We start from the raw sequence: 21,755 nt of genomic DNA on the forward strand, positions 1-21,755 counted from the left end.
ATATCGTGATAATATTTTTTGCCATTTCGCCCAGCCCTACTGCTACAAATGATTGTACAAAACTACAAAGGCAACACAGTATAACAGAAAAGGAGTGGACAATAGTGCTTCACCAGATGCCGTGCATTGTAAACTACACTCTGCACATTTGGTGTCAAAATAAAAGCTCCATGTGAAGTGTTAAAATAAATGTTTCAGGTGAAGGAGAAGTAAATGGGAAAGAAATATATTATTTTTAAATAAAACAAATATAATCCTCAGAATAATATTATTTAACATTATAATAATAAACTTGACTGGGTCCCACAGTAATAATTTAGTATCTTGCTATGTTCAACCGGATTTTCCCAAAAATATGTATAGTTTTTGCACACCTTGTTCATTTAAAAAAATACATTTTGTAAAAATATATAAAGGCAAATAACGCTTTTTTTAAACTACTACGTATCATTGAATATAAAATATACACTATCAAAAATGTTCCCAGACAGGAGACTTCAATAATGCAGGAAATTGCTCTCATGATAGCAAGAAAAATGCAATTAACAAATTAAGACAGACAGACCATTATAACCCTTAAAAGTGTAGGTCTTTCCTTTAGAGAAATTGCAAAGAAAGCCAAGGTGTAAGTCAGTACAGTTTCCTACACCAACAAAAGGCGCTCTGACAGGATGAGGTCTTGCAGACCCAAAGCCACAACAGAATCAGAAGACAATTTTCTGAGCGTTAACAGCTTGCGTGATAGGTGGCTCACAGGACAACAGCTTCAAGCACAGCTTAACACTGGTCAAAGCAAGCAAGTCTCAGTTTCAACTGTAAAGTAGCAGAAAGCCATTGCTAAGATGGCAAAATAAGAAAAAGCGCTTTGCCTGGGCCATGAAGCACCTCCAGTGGACTACTGAAGACTGGAAGAAGGTCTTATGGACCGATGAATACAAATTTGAAAGCTTTGGTTCATCACGAAGGGTTTTTTTATGCCATCGAGTAGGCGAAAGGACGGTTCCTCGGTGTGTGACAGCAACTGTCAAACATGGAGGAAGCGTGATGGCCTGGGGCTCTTTTGCTGGATCCAGAGTCGGCAACTTGCACAGAGTGAGTGGCACCCTGAACCAAAAGTGCTACCACAGCATTTTACAGTGCCATGCAATACCCTCTGGTAAAAGTGGCTACTTTGATCAGTCAAAAAGACAAAACAAAAAGATTCCATGATTTCTTTTTTTATCTCCAATTTTGTATTTGTTCTATGATTTAATTTTAGAGTACATTGAGATATTAAACTGGAAAAATATAGGTGATCTAAAACTTTTGACCGGTAGTGTATATGGAATGGAAATATTGAAACGTACTCCCATCAGCACATACATCACATCTCCAACATCATATCCCTTGTGTGTATTGGGCTTGTCCACATTTAAATGTTGCACATTCTGCACTTATCTTATTTTCTTGTAACTATTGGGATTTGATCAATTTTGGACTCTAGTATGTCTGTGCCCGTCATAGTAAAGAAAGATTATTTTCTTTTTCATTTTATAAATTGAAATCTATCGGCCGATTAATCAGCACTTTTCCACCATCTTAGGTATCAGCAAAATCCACTATCAGTCAACCTCTAGTCAGAACATCAGCAGCAGCTTGTCGCTACAGCTTTTAGGTAAACATGAAATCAAAATTTACCCTATTTACTTGATGTCTTGTTTAACGGCCCATTTATTAAGGCACTAAAGAACACTATTTTTTTTTTTTTATCTTTCAATCAAACTTTTCTGCCTCTGAAATTACCTTCCTGCTGCTTAAGGCCATGTTGGCAGAACAAATTAATATTAACCAATAATATCATATAGCCTAGCATTTTTCACCTTTTTCACAATGGATAAAATCATGTCCTGCCCTATATTATTTTCCAATGCATATTTTTTGTCATACTGAATCTATAAGTGAAATGTGTTATGAATGCCATTTCATGGTGTGACACTCCATACAAAACACAGAACTACTTCAACTCTTGTTCTAAAGACAACTGAAATCATTGGGTTAGTCAATGTAGAGATATTGACATTAACGCTTTAGGCAGGTGTTTTTTCATTGAGTCATATTACAAGTGTATGTACTATAAATATTTAGTTAAGTGTAAGCACTGATTAATATCAATAGCAGATGAGAATTACTGACCTTTCCAGGTTGTAATATTCTAGCCACATGTTGGCATATTTAGCATTCCCTTTTGTCATGATGCTGTCCCACAGTTCACGGGCCTTCTGCATGTTCTTACAGTGTAAGGCCTGTTCAGGGCAATCAGACACAAGTAGCACTGTAACAACTGAACACAGACTGTAATCAGCAGAAAGACATTAATTAATGGAGGATGGACAGATGTAATGGCATAGTGTTTCCTCACCTCTATCCTTGCCCAGATCTGCATTATTGTGCAGGACAGATCTCCACTTTCACTGAACCCTGTGTGAGTCAATAATTAAGTCTCTCTCTACTGCATTTCCCATGCTCTGTACCTCATATTAGGTTGTGCGGTATACCATTACAAAAAAATTAAACATGATACCCTGCTTAATGTCTTATCTGCATTTACATGACAGATTACAGATACAGAAGTACCAGAGCTGGTATTTTAACAAAGCCCAAATTTTGGCATTACGCCAACCCTGCTTCCAATAACCAGACATGACACTCACTCTCTTCCACATCCTGTTTTAGGTAATCAAGGGAGCGTGTGAAAGCTGCCCGCAGCTCGTCCAACTCCCTGCTCCACTCTGTAACGATCAACAAAACCATCAATAATATATCAGCAGATGCACTGATCTGTTATCAGCTGTGACTAAGATGGACAAAACATTTTGATTATTAGTAGGATAGAATAAAATATAACATCAGCAATAGGACAAAAAAGGCATCAAAGCATTTCAGAATATGGTCTTGCCTTTGCTGAAATCAACACGTCTCCTCAGGTAGTCCAGATAAGATTGCCAAATTTCGACATAATCTGTCGCCTGTATGAATCCTGCATTCAGGGCCTTTTCAAACACACCTAAGAATCAAAACAAAGTGTATTTATAGTAAGCCATAGTTTATGTTTAAATTCATGCTTAAACATTTGTTCTAAATTATTTTGCCGTTCTTAAACTGATTCCATATTTTGAATAATGTTTTTATTAGAATGCAAGACAACTTAGAGAAATCAAAGATCCATTCATTATAGAAATCATCCACTACCAGTCAAAAGTTTTGAAACACTTGACTGAAATGTATCTCATTATCTCAAAAATCTTTTGATCTGAAGGTGTATGCTTAAATGTTTGAAATTAGTCTTGTAGTCAAAAATATAATTGTGCCACCATATTAATTTATTTCATAAAATTAAAAAAATAAAATTATTAAAAGTTTGAAATTGATGACATGGACCAAATAATAAAGAAAAGCAGCCAATAAGTGGCTGACATAGATGGGAACTCCTTCAATACTGTTTAAAAAGCATCCCAGGGTGATACCTCAAGAGGTTTGAGAAAATGCAGAGTACATGTCTGCAAATTCTAGGCAAAGGGTGACTACTTTGAAGATGCTACAATATAACACAGTTTTGATTTCTTTTGGATTTTGTTTAGTCACAACATAACTCCCATAGTTCCATTTATGTTATTCCATAGTTTTAATGACTTTACTATTATTGTAAAATGTGAAGAAAAAAAATTATAATAAAGAATGAGTACGTGTTTCAAAACTTTTGACCAGTAGTGTAGGTGTACAAGAAAAATGCACAAAAAACAAAAGCAAAATGCACCACACAGAAAGTTGTCAACAGTGTAACTGTAAAATAATTTATTTAAAATAACCTAAATGTTCAACAATAAAAGGTATCAAATAAGAAAACTGCAAAATGCTAAGTTTTTTTTTTTCAAACCAAGTCTAGAAAGTTATGTATAAATCAATATCTATAAATTATCAAGTTTATCTAGAAATTACGTATTGTACATCAAACAATTTGTATGTATAATCATGAAGTCCAGACATTAGAAAATTTTCAAGCTAGACAAGTTTTTTCCCCCACTTGAGAATGGGAAATGAACTTGCATTACATTACATAAAAAAAAAGGTTTTGTGATTGTGAAACCTGCAGATTTTGACATTGATATGGTATCCATTAAAGCTTTATGATTGATTGGATTAAGATTGTGATTTGGCTTTGCGCAATTACTAAACAGCGGTACCCACTTTGCAGCAATATAAAATGATAAATTATTATTACAATTCAACTCAAAGTTTGTCAATTTTCACTTCTCAAATGTTGGCTATAGATGCAGTATACTTGAAACACGTCACAGATCAAAAATATCATCAATAATTAGATTATATAAATCATCATGGTTAAATGACTGGTGAATGTTTTATTATCCCATTTACAGCCTAACCATATGATTTGATATGAAAAACCCATAACTGTCACGTAACTAAGTCTTTAACATGGGTATTTAAAGAAAAAAAACGAAACCATTTTTCATCAAGACACGCACAATGCCGAGGCCAGTTATGGTCTAATTAAGCCTATGTATACACACAATAGGGGTGTCACAGTTGTCTGTAAATAATATAAAATAAATAAAAACATTAAGTTAACAGGGTTAGTTAATTTAGTTAAGTAGCATCTCAAACTGTCAAGTTAACAGGGTTGCTGCAGAGTTTTTTTTTAAATTTAAGACTTTTTAAGGCCTTATTCAAGTCCCTGAAAAAATACAATTAATACAATTAAAAGCGAGGTCAAGAAAATTGTGAGAAAGGCAAGGGGCTTTTTCGTTTTTTATTTTTAATAGATTTGCAAAGATTTCAAACAAACTTCTTTCACGTTGTCATTATTGGGTATTGTTTGTAGAATTTTTAAGAAAATAATGAATTTAATCCATTTTGGAATAAGACTGTAACATAACAAAATGTGGAAAAAAGTGAAGCACTGCGAATACTTTCCGGATGCACTGTATCACACTGGGATGCTTTTAAAACTGTATTAAAAAGGAGTTCTCATCTATGCTGGGCACTTATTGACTTGATTATTATTCAGTCCAAGTCATCCATTTCAAAAACATTTTGTTTTTTATATAAAATGTTTGTTTCGTAACTAAATAAATCAATATGTTGGCACAATAATATTTTTGTCTAGAAAACGAATTTTAAACATACACCTTCAGGTTCAAATGTTTTAAGATGACACCAAACTTTTGAATGGCAGTGTATATGTACATACATACATACACACACAACAGTTAGTTCTGGCCCTCGAATCTGATTAGACAAGAGTTGTTCCATGAGCACAGTTGATCTGACAACATCAGCACTCCGAAGCTTCACTGTGTGTGTATCACTCCGCTTGTGTTCATGCCGTTCTAAACTAAAGTGTAAGAGTAGTGCAGATCTGTTAAGAGCAATGTTTTTTGACATTACATATGTTAGCCAGCAGGTGGTGGCAAAATATATTTTTTGAGTGTAATATGAGCCAGTTAGGTGACGTGAAGTGAATCCGCGTTAGTAGTTTACATACAACAGCTCTACATGCTCACTTACCACACTTAATACACTACACTTCTAAAGCTAGGAAATAGCTTTATACAACTTTTAAAGAACTACTTCAGCATTACAGCTCATCACAGCAGACTGATTAATTACACAATTGGTGCTGTTTAAAATGGCAAAGGACAGTGCGGTTTCTATAGTGATCTACTCTTAGCACCGGCTACCGCGAAATAGGGAGAAATATCCCCGCTTGGATGCCATATTTGCACTGCGAAAGCTGACCTCCAGAAAGCTGACAGCATCTCCAACAGGTGATTGCATACGGTCCGTGTCTCTCTCGCACGCACACACGCACGCACACACCCCCACCCTTGTTTATCCAATAACTTGTTCGAAACAGCTTGAGCCATGATACTATTTCTGAAGAGACATATTTGAATTACTAGCGGAGGCTTGGATGCATCATTTGGTTTGAACCAGCAACAGCAGATTCTGATCGGTCACGTAATAAAGTAGTTCCATGCACAAATGCGTTTATGACTTAACTCAGTTTTTCCTAATTTAAAAAAATGTACTTGTTCATTGAACTGTTGTATATAAGCAACATCGCACATGCAATCGTGCTATATGGCCCTAAATCAGCACTGCTGTGATTGCCTGCGGCCGAATCATAGCAGTGCTGATGAAAGGCCATATCGCACTCTTGCTGGTGTGATATTGCTTAATTATATAATTTTTTTTCTTTCTTTTCTGAACATAGCAAATACCGAACCGTACAAAAACAGTGACCCTAAAAATGTTCATTTGAACAAAATCTCCCTGCCCTAATCTGATGACATGCATGCACATCATTGAAATCAGCACCTGCTACTGTTTGATGCTCTGCTCCATGCCTCTCCAGAGCCAAAATATAGCTCTTCCACAGACCCATGGTCCAGGGGCAGTTCCTGACAGCTCTCTCATGAGCAGATAACACTAGCTCTTTAATCTTCAACTGACGGTCCTGGAGAAAAGCAGAAAAAGAAAAACATTCAGAGCAAAGCAGTGGACCAGAGAATTTCCTGAAGTTGAGCAGACCAGAGTAGTTGAGCGAATGAGCCAACATCTACAAAGAGCATCTGTTTGGCTCCAATGCAAAAATGCAATTAAATGTTGACTGTGGAATATCTAAACAACATTTTAAAAAATGCCAAAAAAATAAAAGGTCGTCATTATGCTTTAAAAGCTACAGGCAGTAATAACAAGTCATAGGTTGAGAAAAAAAAAAAAAACACACAACAAAAACACCAGAAATGTGGATCGTAGTTCTGAATAAGATATTAAGCTATTGTTCTGAAAATTAGTTTCTAACCTCAGGTTGTCTGACAGATGTTTTCCTCATTTAAAGCACATAAATATTATTTTGAGGATTGAGAGGGGAAGGAAATTGTTTTTTTCCTAATAAAGATTCATGATTAAATCAGACATTTTTTATTTTATCTTTTTTTAAAGAGATGCCTGGTTGTTTGCCAAGCCTACTAAGTACAGAAACTAAAGAAAATGGGCCATCCAACTGGTCTACTTTCAAATGCTCAGAAAACATCCACAGCATTTTTTCCTTCAACACTCAAGGCAATAAATGTGATTCAAAGAACAGCAGGTGTTTGTCCAATGAGCAGTTTGTAATGACTCATAATCCCCACGTCCAACCCAACGCTGGCGTTCACCTGCCAGCCCATTTACAAGCAGCTCTGCAGTTCAAAGATTATGTCTAGCCTTGAGCTAAAGAGACATTCAGCGAGGAATAACTTCAACATTATAAGGGAGATTTAATCTACAACTTGGCTAAATCAGTCTGAGAAATTGTCTTCAATAATCATTCAGTGAAATGCAATAATGCCCATAAAATCCCTCTTTTGCACACCCTTTTTTGACTCTGCCAATTTAACATCTGCTCATTGCTCTTCAAAACAGCTTAATTCCATCAGAAAGTCTGAATTAGTATATCTGCTTGCGTGTGATTCATGGTTGTATCATTCTTTGAAGCATGCCAGGGAGTGTGTTAGTAAGTAGTGATGTACACTCACTGAGCACTTTATTAGGAACACCTTTTCACCTACTTATTTGTGATTATCTAATCAGCCAATCGTATGGAAACAGTGCAATTCATACAATTATGCAGATACGGGTCAGGTGCTTCAGTTAATGTTCACATCAACCATCAGAATGGGGAAAAATTATCTCAGTGATTTTGACCATGGTATGATTGTAGGTGCCAGACAGGCTGGTTTGAGTTTTTCTGTAACTGCTGATCTTCTGGGATTTTCACGCACTACAGTCTCTATAGTTACTCAGAATGGTGCCATAAACAAAAAACATCCTAAAAAACATTTAATCACCTAAGAGAGTACAAGCATGGAGACTTGATTTAATTACTTCACACATCCATTGCTGCCAGGAATTCAACCGCTTGAATGGAATCCACTAACACACCCCAGCTTGTAGCCCTTAAGGCAGAAGTTCATTAGTTCAGTCATTGAATCAGAAAACCCAAATGGATTGCAGCTTTGGCTGCTAATATGGGGCGGTGTCATTCTCTCCTACTCACTCTTATTTTTCTCTCCCTACACACCTCCCACCATCTCTGTCTCATTAACTTGCAGGTTACCCCCTCTCCATCTGGTGAGGTGATGGCTCTCTAATGTGTTATCAGCTGCACTGATGCTCTTACGTGTTTACAGCTTGTGCATCTCATTACCAACCCATTAAAGCAATTAATGTGTTCCTGAAAAAAACAGGAGGGTGTTGCAGAGCTTGCATGCACACATGAGTATGTGAGCTGATGTGCAGGGGGTTGCTTAATGAAAGGGAGGTGCTCACCAGATATGTGGTGTATTTGATCCACAGGTCCGGGACGAGACAGTTTTCTGCCAAAGCTCGCTCGAATATGCTCTGGACTCGAGCTGGATCTCCTTCCTTCATCTCGAAATCTATGTAGGTTTGATACTCAGACAGTTTTGGAGGTTCAGAGACCAGCTAGAACATCAAGATTAACAGCATTAGAAAGCACAACAGCAGGTCGTAAACAAATGACATTTAAATGAGGAAAGCCAGAAGACAGAGCCACCACACAGAGAACGTGTTGCAAAAAAAAAAAAAAAAAACACTGAAATTCATTGAAAATTGTGAACAGTACTGACAAATTACACATGTTCTAATGAAATAAGCACAAGAGCACTTTTGTGTATCTTAATTCTAATTTACTGACTGGTGATTCAATTGCCACATAATCACAGCAGCTGAATGTTAACAGCAATTCTAGCCTCCTGCAGTTCAATCAAATCATAGAGTACAATATAATTCAGATCACTACTAAAATTCACCTCCACCTTCTATGGGAACTGTTCAAATTAAGTTGCATTTGTCCTTTGAATTCAGTTCTTCTGGTTTGACCGACTTAAATGTTAAATGTGCTGTAAGAGATTTATTTTGGAATACCTGACATATCACTGAAATTGTTTTCTTGTGTCAATCACCGTCCGTGTTTGGAATCAATGTGAGCGATTGAAGCAATTGAGGCGGTCCAATACAGTGACATGTATGGCGGAAGTAAAACTTTTGAAATGGCTTACAGCACCAAATATGATAGAATGAAAATCTATACAGTACCTATATTATATGTTGGAGAAACATGGATGTTAAATATTAATTGATTGCCATAAAACATATTTGTCAGGCTAAGAACTACAAGTTTTTAAAAGACCTGGTCCTGTATGGGTGAATTTAAAGTGTCAATAAAGAGCTGTGGGCACAAACACAACACAACTCATTCGGATATTCCAAATAACACTTAAAAGGTTTAATTTTGGCTGTAAATAGGTACTAAATACTGTCGGACCACTCCAATTTTCATTTAAAATAATTTTTAAAAAAAAAGCAGTAACTGCCTGTACTAAAGCGTTCACTGCAAGAAACATAATTCTGCTACAATATTGAGAATACAGGTCTCTGAGAATGCTACAGTAGTGAGAGATGTGAGCAGTTACCAAAGCCTCCTCGTAAGGTTTGCATTTCTCCATCTGTTTCAGGGCATGCCTGTACTGGTGCATGACCGTCTCAGGTACACCATCATCTGCCCAATCAGAGTACTCTGCATATGTTCCCTCCATATCTAAATAACAAAATATTAACATGAAGAGATGAGCAGCCAGGCATTAAAACATTCTATTATTTAAATGTACTTAAATGTAAATAGAAAAATAGCACATATCTTCATTTGAATGGCTTTGTTTATCATCCCATTTACTTAATTTCCCAGCCAAAATCATTCATAATATTTTCTTTGTTGCAAGTACACAGTGTCTGTTCCTTGTTTCTTTTTTTAAAGATGCTTCACATAACACAGCCTTTCAGTTACTATCTTGTTTATCACCCATCATCACTACAAGGCAATTTTAGACGAAGAAAAAAACACTATAGAAACATGAGCCATGCTGTACGAAAGCTTAATCTGTAACTTGGCTCTTTTAGCGGAGTAGGATGTGACTAGAGCTCTTCTTCACATCTCTGTTGCCAAAAGCAGCCGGCAAGGGGAAAAAAATAAAAACTTACAAAACCACACCATCTGGCTATCTGCAGTCAGCTCCTGGCTGTCCTGTGTTACAGTGTCTGGCAGTGCCAGTGTCTACCTGATAGGACCTATAATTTGGTTTCTTTTAATATACAATTCTGAAAACCGTACGCTCTGATCAGCATTATTTATAATTCAAGTCTTAATTGATCCTGTCTGACCACACCACAGTTCTGTCTAGAAATATTTTTCTCAGTTGTTTTCATTTCTGCTGTATTGAGCAATCTCACATTCATAGTCTAAATTATTTCGGCATCCATTCTCCCAAACCTTTCTGTGTGTGAATACAAGTTCTTATAATTCACTTAAACACTGAAAAAAAAAGATATGGTGAGATATGGTGAGGAGGGAGAATAAGAGAGCAAAAGATCACCCATCATTGGTACAGCTAACTGTCGTCTGAAGAGTGTGTGTATGCGCTCAAGCTGGGCGTTCAACAGCTCCTGTTGCTCCTGTGATGGAACACTGCCAGGAGGAGGCTGAGAGAGTGAAAAAGTGTTACACTTATAACTACACTAGACAAAACCTAACACTGTATTAATTTGTCTTATAATAGTATCAAAAAAATTTCAACCTATGAGGGTTGTCCATTACTATTCATGTGATATTCATTGAAGTGCCTTCAGAGTTCATCTATTTCTTCTGCTTTTCAATGATTTACCATTGTTTTAAACATACATATTTTTCAATAAAGGAGGAAGAATCCAGAGTAAAAGCACCTGTACTGTGGAGAGAATAGCAATCTCAAATTCCCGATAGGCCTCCCAGATTGAAGATCCTTTAGTCACGTGTAGGCCCACTTCCATCAGCGCCCTTTCAAAGATGGACCGGACACGGTCAATGCCTCCCTGGGCTCCCATCCCTCCGATGGAGTACTGCACATATTCTAGCCAGATCTCTGGGCCTGCACATTGATTTAAGAGCATATTTTTGTCAGCTCAGTTCAGGTTTACCAACAAATATTCCATCTTACAATTAGACATCAATTACCATTTTACAGTTAACTAAAACACTTTGCACATTCATTATTCATGGCCACAAAAAAACACAATTGAAAAGAGACATCCTTTATAAATTAACCTGTTTAGGAGAAGTGAAGCCATGATAGTCAGTATTCACTCTGAGTATATGGAAAACAAATAAAGTCACACTTACAGACATAATCCTTTAAAGCCTTCTCAAACAGCTCGTAGACTTTCTCACGGTCTGACTCGTCTTCTGTTAGGCGAATTTCATCCTTCAGCCAGTCCAGCCAAATCTCTGCTCCACCAAACAAATAAATCAAACATTAGACACAATGCCCAAACCATGCTTAATCTAAAAACCATAACACTCCTTTGACATTAAATACTTGTGTGTCCAAAGTTTACATAATTTGCTTCAGCTGACAACCAATTACAACCTTTTTAGATGCATCTTTGTATACACTAATTTAATCTTAATTTCTCTTTTCACTGTTTAATATGTCACAATACAGATTTGTGTTGCGGAATCGCTGCTATAGTTTCCCAGGACTAGTCTTAACATCACTCAGCAAAAATAACTGCACCAGTAACTCCAACAATATCCATTCACTCAAATGCATCCTTTGCTGCAGGGGTGCTCAGTTCTGTTTCTGGAGATTGATATTCAAGAAGAATTCAGTAAATTATTTAGAACAGATAGCGTGACCTCCATGTGCTGTTCAAACCTTAGGAATGGATCAACAGGAAATAAAGATGGACTGGACTCTAAAAAGCACTTCTTGTCCTTTCACTTGAAACTTTAAATAATGCTAGAAATTCTCTGTTACACAATCAGAAACTTCTGGCCACTGCACAAATCACACAGAGAGACCAAAGAACAGAACAGAGAACCAGACTTCAGACCTTCAGTGAGTGGGAAGAGTTCGCTCATCTTCTGCCTAGCCTTGCGCAATCTGTGCAGCTTCCCTTCCTGCCGCAGAAGTTTGATCAGGTCCACGTGGCAGTTATAGTCAAATGCATTAATCGACAGCTGTAGAGAAATGGGAAAAGGGATATGGGTTATTAAATTTGCTTGCAAGAGATTCATGTGTTGTCAAAATATTGTCCAATGAACCTGTTGATACGCACCCCCCTTTTTGAGCACAAACCATGTAAATGACATACCTGAACTTGGTTGAATTTACTGGACCCTTTGGAGTATGGACACAGTTGTAGTATCTTTTGAAAGAAGACACTTTGGGCTTTATTTCCAAAATTTCAGAATTAATATGTGTTGTTATTTTTTAAGTTAGAGAAGCTGAAGTTTATAGTAATGGAAATATTTTGTGCTGAACATGTTTTTATAATCTAAAAAAACAATAATAGAAGTACCAAGACAACCCAGAAATACAATATCCTCACAATAAGCCACAAGTCTAAAGAAGTTATGTTTCAAATTTGAAGATGATCTAACAAGAAATTCAGTTCCTACAAGCTTTTTTTCTCTGTAAAATCACTGGCAGGGTACAAGGCTCCGCCTTTCAAGACTACACAAAATCTGACTGCACTGCTTGGCTATTATGAATAAAACTACACCCCATTTTTAAAAATAGACTTTGGAGACAGACTTGTTTTGTTCATGAGACTCTAATATATAAGACAATATACTGTTTTACAACACGAATGCTGCTCAGATTACATATGTTGAAGAACAATGACGAAGGGCAATTCTTTCATTGGAGAATATATCAATATTTCTCTGATTTATCACTTTTTTGGACAAAAAGTGCTATTGCATGTTTTTCATTGAACGCTTGTCATGGACAATTGACCCAAGTGTGGTGAACTGGATTCATCTGGCGATCACATTTTCATAAAATAGGTATGAAGACCCGTTTTGATATTGCATGTTTTCATTTGTACTCCTAGCACATATAACTAAATTGCTGTTTCTGGAGCATTGCTATCGTGAAACAGAGATCGGATATCAATGTTGAACCTTACCTTTGAAAAGATGTATAATGTGTTAACATAAATTACATTTATAGATGGTAAATTATATATTAAATGTAAGTAGTGTGACGTCACTACCGCGTGCGGGGGGGCAGGGGGGGGGGGCTTATCAACAGGTTAAACTGAGATTCAGTAAGTAGTATTCTACAGAAGTTGACCCCAAAAAGAGTAAATCAAGTAAAACAAACACAAGCATTTTATAAGGTCATTCAAAATAGGCATGTTAAAAACCATAAATCAATCAATATGAAATATCTGTAAGTCTGCTAATATAAAGAAGAGGCTAAAGAGGGAAGCATAAAGCCTAAACAACCAAAAACTGAAAAGAAAAATAAGTTTGGATAGCTAAGCTTCATCTGGCCAAGACCAGCATTCTCTGCGGTCTAGCATGCTAGAGTGAAAGACACTGACCACATTTACATGCACAAAAGAAAATGGTTAATTCCACAGTTTTTGAAGAAAGCAGTGTTTTGAAACAGCATGAAAACGAGAATGTTGGTTTCCTTATGCCGTTTAAGGGATTAAGAGAAAGCAGTTTAACACCTAGGTTTCGCCGGGAGAACACAGCTTAATGTGGCCATGTAAACACATACACAGTGCTCTTACAGGTTTTTGAATTGTGTACATATACGTCAACATGTTGGCATGATGGATCAACACAGCAGAAAGAATTAAACATTTCTGGGAGCACTGTGGGAAAAGCACATACACTATAAAGTATACCCTATAAAACAGTGTTTCAAACAGAATTCAGCTCTTGCAGCGAGTGGAAACGCCCTGCCTACTAGGTATGGGCACAAGTACATGGATGTGACGGCAATGATCGATCATGAAAACGATGATCGAAAATTAAAACGCTTGAAGTGACTACACACTACGTAACAAACTTTACCTTACTTTTAAGATTGAGTACATTATAATTTCCAGCAGTATCTTGATTGTCAGAGACATCTCATAGCAACCAAATTGATAAACGATGCTGCAATGCTAGTATTTGTTCTACAGGTTTACTATAATCAAAAGAATGTTTAATCCACCGTGTTTAGAATATCTGTCTCTGCACACGTTTGCTAAACAGGTTTTATTGTCATATAATGTAGAAACATTGACTCAACGTATATTATTTAATAAAAGTCAAGGTTTATCATTGACTGTAAATGTCCCTCAGTGCCGACATTTTTGCATGACACACCTGCATCCACTAGGGGTAAAATCTAAAACTGCCACAGCTCTCACTCGACCTGCTGGCTGTGACTGTTATGGATCGCGTGCGAGGGCTGGCCGGGACGTTAACGGGTCGCGTGCGAGGGCTGGCAGGGACGTTACAAAAATGTTAAGCTCCAAAAAGCAGATAAAGGCAGCACCCTTTATCTTGACATTAGCAGTCTCCTTGATGGTCTTTCCTGTATACTGTAACTACATTTTTATGAAAAAGTAGTTACATTTTTGTCTGTTCTCAACAAAAAAGACGGTTCTCAACAAAAAAGATATTAAGCCACTTATTGATTATTTTATTGTGCCTTTATGTGCTTTTTGGATCTTCAAATACTTGGACCATTTTGACTTGTGTTGTATGAAGGTACATAGCTGAGATATTGTTCTAAAATCTTCATTTGTGTTCAGCAGAGGAAAGAAGGTCATAAACATCTGGTATGGCATGAGGGTGAGTAGATCATTTTCATATTTGGGGTAATGATCTCTTTAAATTTTACATTGGGATGTGTGGCAGAGCTCATTTGATGAACACCAGTGGGAAAAGCAATATATAAAAAAAAAAAAATGACTGGACTGAGGTGGAATGTTTGTAAATGTTACATAATCATTTATGATGTAATATTGTACAAGACATTTTATTTCACATACTTTGTATATATTTTCTAGAAAATCATTGTTCCTCTAGGATTTTGTGAAAAGAGGCTCATCGTAAGTTGTACAGTGCATCCGGAAAGTATTCACATTGCTTCACTTTTTCCACATTTTGTTATGTTACAGCCTTATTCCAAAATGTATTAAATTAATTATTTTCCTCAAAATTCTACAAACAATACCCTATAATGACAACGTGAAAGAAGTTTGTTTGAAATCTTTGCAAATTTATTAAAAAATAAAATAAAAATCACATGTACATAAGTATACACAGCCTTTGCCATGACACTCAAAATTGAGCTCAGGTGCATCCTGTTTCCACTGATCATCCTTGAGATGTTTCTACAACTTGATTGGAGTCCACCTGTGGTTAATTCAGTTGATTGGACATGATTTGGAAAGGCACACACCTGTCTATATAGGGTTCCACAGTTAAGTGCATGTCTCATTTAATGACCAAATGTTAATTAATTAAAGTTATGTAGTCAAAAATGTAAAAATCCAAACTGATCATTAGAAGTGAAGTGTGTGCCTTTACCATCACTGTTATACTAGCCATGATTTGTGTGTCAGTTCATAAAATATGATTAATTTTACTTACATTCTCTATAATTTAACGTAGCCAATATCTGAGAAGTACTAATAGTGGTGTCCCTTTTCCATAGGCATATAAAAAGTGTCATGCCCTGACAGCCAAGGAAAAAATTTCAAGCACAACATTACCAAAGACATATATATACTGTGTGTGTGTGTGAGTGTATATATATATATATATATATATATATATATATATATATATATATATATATATATATATATATATATATATACACACACACACACACACTTATATCATGTTTATCTTGTTCAGCACACTGTTGCTTCTACACAGTAAAAAAAATACATCTACTTTAACTTAAAACTTATATTTAACTATGCTGTGCTGCTTTCCTAATAATAACAACACAAAAAGCAGAATATGTAGAAAATAATATGTTTACTAGTTTTGCTGTATGTCACCATCACTTGCTTTAATAAATCTCCTTAAAAAATACTCTCTTGTGAATTTTGCATAAAAATGTATAAAAAAAAACATTTAATTCAAGTAAAAAGAGAATTTGGTAGTTATTGATAGCCAATCAAATGAGTGAGCTGAATCAAATAGGAGGATTGTATAATTTGCTGGCAAATAGTCCTGTTTAGCTTATATAGATGTCAAGGGATCTATACTGCTACAAGGCAGATTTCAGAAGTCATCCGAACCATTTTAGACTGGAACTTTTAATCCTTTAAAAGACAAAAAGAGAACACTTGTTTAAAGTGTAAGAAATGTATAAGCCCTTAAGAAATATTTAAAACAGGATTAATGATCGCACTTAATGGTGACGGTGCAAGTTGGAGCTGTCAGTGACGCTGACGGATCGAGGCGCAAGCAATGAGTGAGACCCGTGGCAGGTCGAGTGAGAGATGCCGTTGGTGGTGGCAGATCTCCATGGCAGGAAAGCTTTTATCCCCTTTCCCTGCATCTCAGCTAAATGAGAGCTGAAGATTTCCACACGAGTTGTAAGTCCAACATAAAGTGGCATTCAGCATTGCAGTTTTCCCAGTATGAAGTATAAAATTCCAAATTAAATGGGAGGAAGCATGAATCACCACAGCAACAAACTACAACAGAGCGCAGCGTAACTTTCTGGCTAGGGCAGAGACAGTGCTCTACACTCTGGAGAAGCACATGTGTGCACACACGCACACACGACAAAATCTTTTCTTTCTAGATGGAGCACAGCTGAATGTAACTGAACGAGGGGTCTTCAAAACTACATAACACTGTAACTACATAATATTTTAAAAACACGATGATTATGGGGTCATGGAAAACCACAGTTTGCAGATACACAGTTTTGAAACAGTGGTGCACACTTACTACGTGCTTATTACGGTAACCTGAAGGAAGAACAGAGACACACGTTCTGAGCAATATTTCATTGAATTGCCCAGCAAGTCTTCACATAATGACAAAATATTATGCATTATATTTTGATTATCCCATCTTTTGTACTTATTGTATCAGACTACATTATAACAGCCTATGTTAAAGGTGCTATATGTAATATTTTTACTGTACTAAATCGATTTTCTTCTGTGTTTTCCCCCGGTGTGTGCAAATCAGTGCAATAATTTGTGCAAGCTTGTCTTTCATGTTGTTTGTTGGCTTGTTATCATGAATAAACACTCTCTTACTATGTGCGTGGGTTTGTGAAAGAATTTCGGGATCGTAGTTTCATTCGGGCACAAATGTTCATGTGTTTGATATAGTTGGTCAGCAAACAGTCATGTTTGTGCACTTGACTTTAGTGTATGCACTTAACTCCCATCTTTGTTTCTACATCTGTCTTTGGTGCATGCCACTGCTCTGCCATGATTTAAACTGAACTCAGAATCGATTCAGATTCGTTTGAGTATGAATCGCAATGCATCGCTGAAATGATTCCCCCACCCCTATTATGCACTCTGGATTATTATTAAGAATATTAACTTTGCAATATGTGGTACAGGCCTAGACTATGTCACAAATATTGATGGTTATTCTTTCGTTATTGAAGTTTTAATCAGGCTATTTGTCTGGCCGAAATAAAAAACAAATCTTCCCATGAAGAGAGACTCTCTGAGGGACTTCCAAACACTGAAATAAAGGAGATGATGGCTATCAATATGGCTTATTGTTGTTTAATTAAATGTATTTGCTTTGTAAGGAGTGCCGCTGCTGAATAGCAGTGCAAGAAACAATGCTATAATTATAACCATTTATAAACACCAATGCAAAATATTGATGGTCCCTCACGTTTGCATATATGCGCTTGTACATAAGGGGAATCAAAGAATTTTACATAAGCTGCTTACAGACCCCACCACATGTATACGGGAGTAAAGAGTATGCCGCTTATACAGTGCATGTAAACACGAATGCTGCTTTCTCGCAATAAGCCGCTTTCTGGTGTCCATTTAAACATAATCACTGACTACATTTACATGGACACCAGAAAGCCGTTTATTGCAAGAAAGCTGTTTAAGGCTCGAAATCATTGTATGCGTTTACATGAGCTGTGTTAGCGACTTACTCTTTGCTCACATATATGTGCTGCTCAGTCAGAAAGCAGCTTTCTCCACAACTCCATATTTTTCCCACAACGCTTGTGTAAATAACAAACATTGGATCTGATGAAGACTTTGCCATTTTATTCTATGTTGCTTCGGTTTATTTTCAGATATTCCAGATTGTCGCTTTGCTCGTTTCCTTAATTTTTTTAAATCGCATGTTACAGCAATAATAACGTTTCCCTCTTACATAAAACACCAAGATTCCCCCAATGTACGAGCATATATAGGCTATGCAAACATGAGGGACCGTAATATTTCACATTGGTATGTATAAATGGGTTTAGTTCATAGTGTATGTGTTTTTCCCACTGTAATCCCAGAAATGTTGAATTCTTTCCTGTGTTGACTTGTTGGGCTCCATCCTATGATGTTTGTTATTTGGTCTGTTCACGCACGTGCGCACTCTTCTACCACCCACCAGATCGGTGCTTATGTGTTTACATGGCCACATGCCGCGTTCTCCGGGAGAAACTGAGGTGTGTTAAACTGCTTTCTCTTAATCCCTCAAATGGCATAAGGAAATCGGTATTCCCGTTTCATGATGTTTCAAAATCCCCTGAAATAAAACAGTTTTCTTAAGTGCATGAAAACATGGTCACTGGCACCACTTCCCATGACGAGTGACTCTCGAGGGACTTCAAAACACTGAAATAAAGGACATAATGGCTATCAATATGGCTTCTTGTTGTTTAAATGTATTTTCTTTGTAAGGAACAAGTGAATCTTCAATCATGGTCTTCTAATGTTTTCAATCAAATCTTGCTGATTGTGTGGTGAGATGGGGCACATTTGGCCAGCTGAAATGAACCTGGAACATTCATTAGACAGCTGTTACTATTGCATGATGAGTCGCTTTCCTTCAACAACACAAGAGCCTGCAGAGAAAACTTGAGTTTATGACTTGACTGCTATTCTATGCAAATCACAGTCTTGCAACTATTTATAATGACATGGAATTACTTGCAGAAATGGAAGAAAATTAACAGAACAAAACAATGCATGGCCACAGAAAGACTGAATGCAGCCTGTGTATTCAATATGCACAAACTTAGACACAGTTTTCTCTGCTCAAAATGATGTACATGCTGTCAAATTTGACAGAGGGAATCTGGCCAATAAAATGGCACAACATGCCAATTCTATGCTTTGTTATAATCATCTGCTCATCCAATATGTGCTTTATTACAAACCATTCCACAGAAACCTGATCTTAGTCTGTAATGTCTAGGTATATTACTTCAACACTCTCAGTTCTAAGAGAGCATGGAGTACTACAGAGAATCCAACTATACTGACGCACTGGTGTTATCCTCTTTTCATTTATTGCACAGCCAGGTCTGGTAAACCCAGAATTAGTATCTACTCCAACCCAGAAGACAGTCTACCAGTTTTTGCAATATAAGGAGTTCCATAACAACACCATTACAATCACTGCGCAATGGTGTTCACAGAGCCTACAACTGCACTATACGTGCTCTTTATCCGTGTTGTAAGCATATTCCAAGTATCAAGTCATCATAAGGTCTAACAGGTGACATAATAAATAAATACAATGTAAAGGAGAACGTACACCGTTCTCTCTCCATCTGCGCATTTGGCGCGTATTTTGACTCCATGTGCAAAGCACGTTTCACCCAAACACTCAAACTTTATTCCTGCAAATTTCAAACTTGTGTCTTAAATCTACAGGGTCAAGAATCGTTCCAAACATCATCTAAGGCCTCGTGGGTGTAAGAAAAAAGCAAAGAAAGAGCTGAATTATGAGATGTTTGCGTAGTTTGAAACACCCAGCCAAAGTGTTTGCTAGCTGGCTAAAGCCTTTGCTTGGCATGTTGCTAAGGACCACTTTTCTGCATTTTTGCCCTACATGACCGTGTGTTTAGGACGTGTTTAGTATGTAGGGCATGTTAGATACACGTGTTCATCATACATAGGAGCATAAACTCCCTAGGAGAATCATTTGTTAGGTGTTTTGGAAGCTGCGTATGTGAGAAGAGGCGTTAGCCTCATTCATTTCTCTAACCTGCTCCTCCAGTCGCTGAATCTCCGCTTCATTCTCCCGCTCGTCCTCAGACGTGTCCGCTTCATCCTCCTCAGAATGCTCGACTCCCATTCCTTCTTCTTCCTCCTCTTCCGACTCCATCTCTCTTTCCATGTCCTCAGCCTCCTCCTCCTCGATATCTGGCAACAACGTCTGCTCTTCGTTTCCCGTCGCCGCCATGTTGCGAACTATCTGCCTGGAAACAGGGGCAGAGCTCCTCGCACGGAAACACAAGGGCTCGTGAAACCAGAAGGCGGAGCTCAATAATAATAATAATAAAGTCACAAACAGAAAAAACACAAAACTGTTTAACCCTTTTTCGACCATAGAGAAATTTTTGTCTTTTTTTTTTTTTTTTTTTTGGTTGTGTTAATGCCAAGCACACACATTTATTGTATTTTTGGGTGAATTTCAACCTCAGTTCCCGTTAATACATTCATAATAAACTGTGTACACAAAATAGTTACACTCAGGACCTTAAGGACAAAAATATCCCAAATGAAATGAATCCCATGGTATTATGTTTTCATCCCGGAGCCCTAGCTTCAAAATTATAATTAGTTATATTTCCCACCAGATGGCGCCATTTTCTCATGTTTAGCCTATGGAGCAAATACATGCTTTTTTCATATTTTCTGTTTGCTGTATTACAGAGCACCGCAGGCCAATTTAATAAATGATGCAGCTAAAATTGTGTTGGTGTGTTGGTATGGATGTCAGAGTGTGTGTGTGTGTGTGTGTGTGTGTGTGTGTGTGTGTGTGTGTGCACAGATCCATATTCTCTGTCCGTCTGCTACAGCAGAGGTGTAGGGAATTCCAGCAAGACCTACATCTCTGCTTTATTGACCTGGTCAAGGCCTATTATACCATCAGTAGGCCTGGGCTCTGGGTTGTTCTTCGTGCTTTCGGAGTCCCAGACCCGCTGCTTGCGATCATTAAGGACCTTCATGATGGCGAGCGGGCCCGGGTAAAACTACGTGGTCGGGAGTCGGAGCCATTCCCTGTTCACCTTGGAGTGCGACAGGGATGTCCTCTGGCTCCCACATTATTTCATATCTATTTTGACCATGTGGTTCGTGATGCCTTTGATGGCTGTACTGGAGGAATTTCCATCTGGTACAGATATAATGGGAGGTTGATCGATGCTCGGGTAAGATCAAGGGATGGCTCCCTATTGGTCAACCACGTTATGTATGCTGATGATCTGGTGATTGCTGCTCACTCAGAGGAGGAGTTGGGGGCACTGCTGATGAACCTGGAGCTTGCCACTAAGAGATGGGGCCTTACCATCAGCCCAACCAAAACTAAGCACCTGCCAGGGTATTATGTACCATCGGACACTCCACCCCCACAGCTCCCAATTGGTTATGGGGCAGTTGTGGAGAGAGTGGAGTGTTTTCCATACCTGGGAAGTGTGCTTATGACCAGCTCTGGTTTGACAGTAGAGGTCTCACTCCGAATCAGTGGAGCGGCATTATCTTTTCATTGGTTGTGTAACGCTGTGTGAAAGCTACCCGGTTTGTCGCTCCGCACAAAGCTTCAGGTATTCTCAGCCACGGTCATTCCATCCCTTCTCTATGCTGGCAAAACGTGGAGCCCCCTAATGGAA

At 37.5% G+C, this 21,755-nt stretch overlaps 1 protein-coding gene across 1 annotated transcript in view; it reads right to left on the reverse strand.

Moving 5' to 3' along the window:
• Positions 1-20,346, reverse strand: part of LOC127633315 (squamous cell carcinoma antigen recognized by T-cells 3-like) — a 37,048-nt gene extending 16,702 nt beyond the window's left edge. The window contains exons 1-12 of the mRNA XM_052112352.1: positions 20,129-20,346; positions 11,992-12,118; positions 11,279-11,383; positions 10,843-11,027; positions 10,497-10,602; positions 9,540-9,664; positions 8,374-8,529; positions 6,379-6,517; positions 2,936-3,043; positions 2,691-2,768; positions 2,399-2,457; positions 2,173-2,282 (exon numbers count right to left, since the gene is read on the reverse strand). Coding sequence (XP_051968312.1) covers positions 2,173-2,282; positions 2,399-2,457; positions 2,691-2,768; positions 2,936-3,043; positions 6,379-6,517; positions 8,374-8,529; positions 9,540-9,664; positions 10,497-10,602; positions 10,843-11,027; positions 11,279-11,383; positions 11,992-12,118; positions 20,129-20,326 — 1,496 coding nt within the window. The 5' untranslated portion in view covers positions 20,327-20,346. The remainder of the gene's footprint in view (positions 1-2,172; positions 2,283-2,398; positions 2,458-2,690; positions 2,769-2,935; positions 3,044-6,378; positions 6,518-8,373; positions 8,530-9,539; positions 9,665-10,496; positions 10,603-10,842; positions 11,028-11,278; positions 11,384-11,991; positions 12,119-20,128) is intronic.
• Positions 20,347-21,755: the final 1,409 nt, after the last annotated feature.

This window comes from Xyrauchen texanus, chromosome 3, assembly GCF_025860055.1.
Source record: "Xyrauchen texanus isolate HMW12.3.18 chromosome 3, RBS_HiC_50CHRs, whole genome shotgun sequence".
NCBI lineage: Eukaryota > Metazoa > Chordata > Actinopteri > Cypriniformes > Catostomidae > Xyrauchen > Xyrauchen texanus.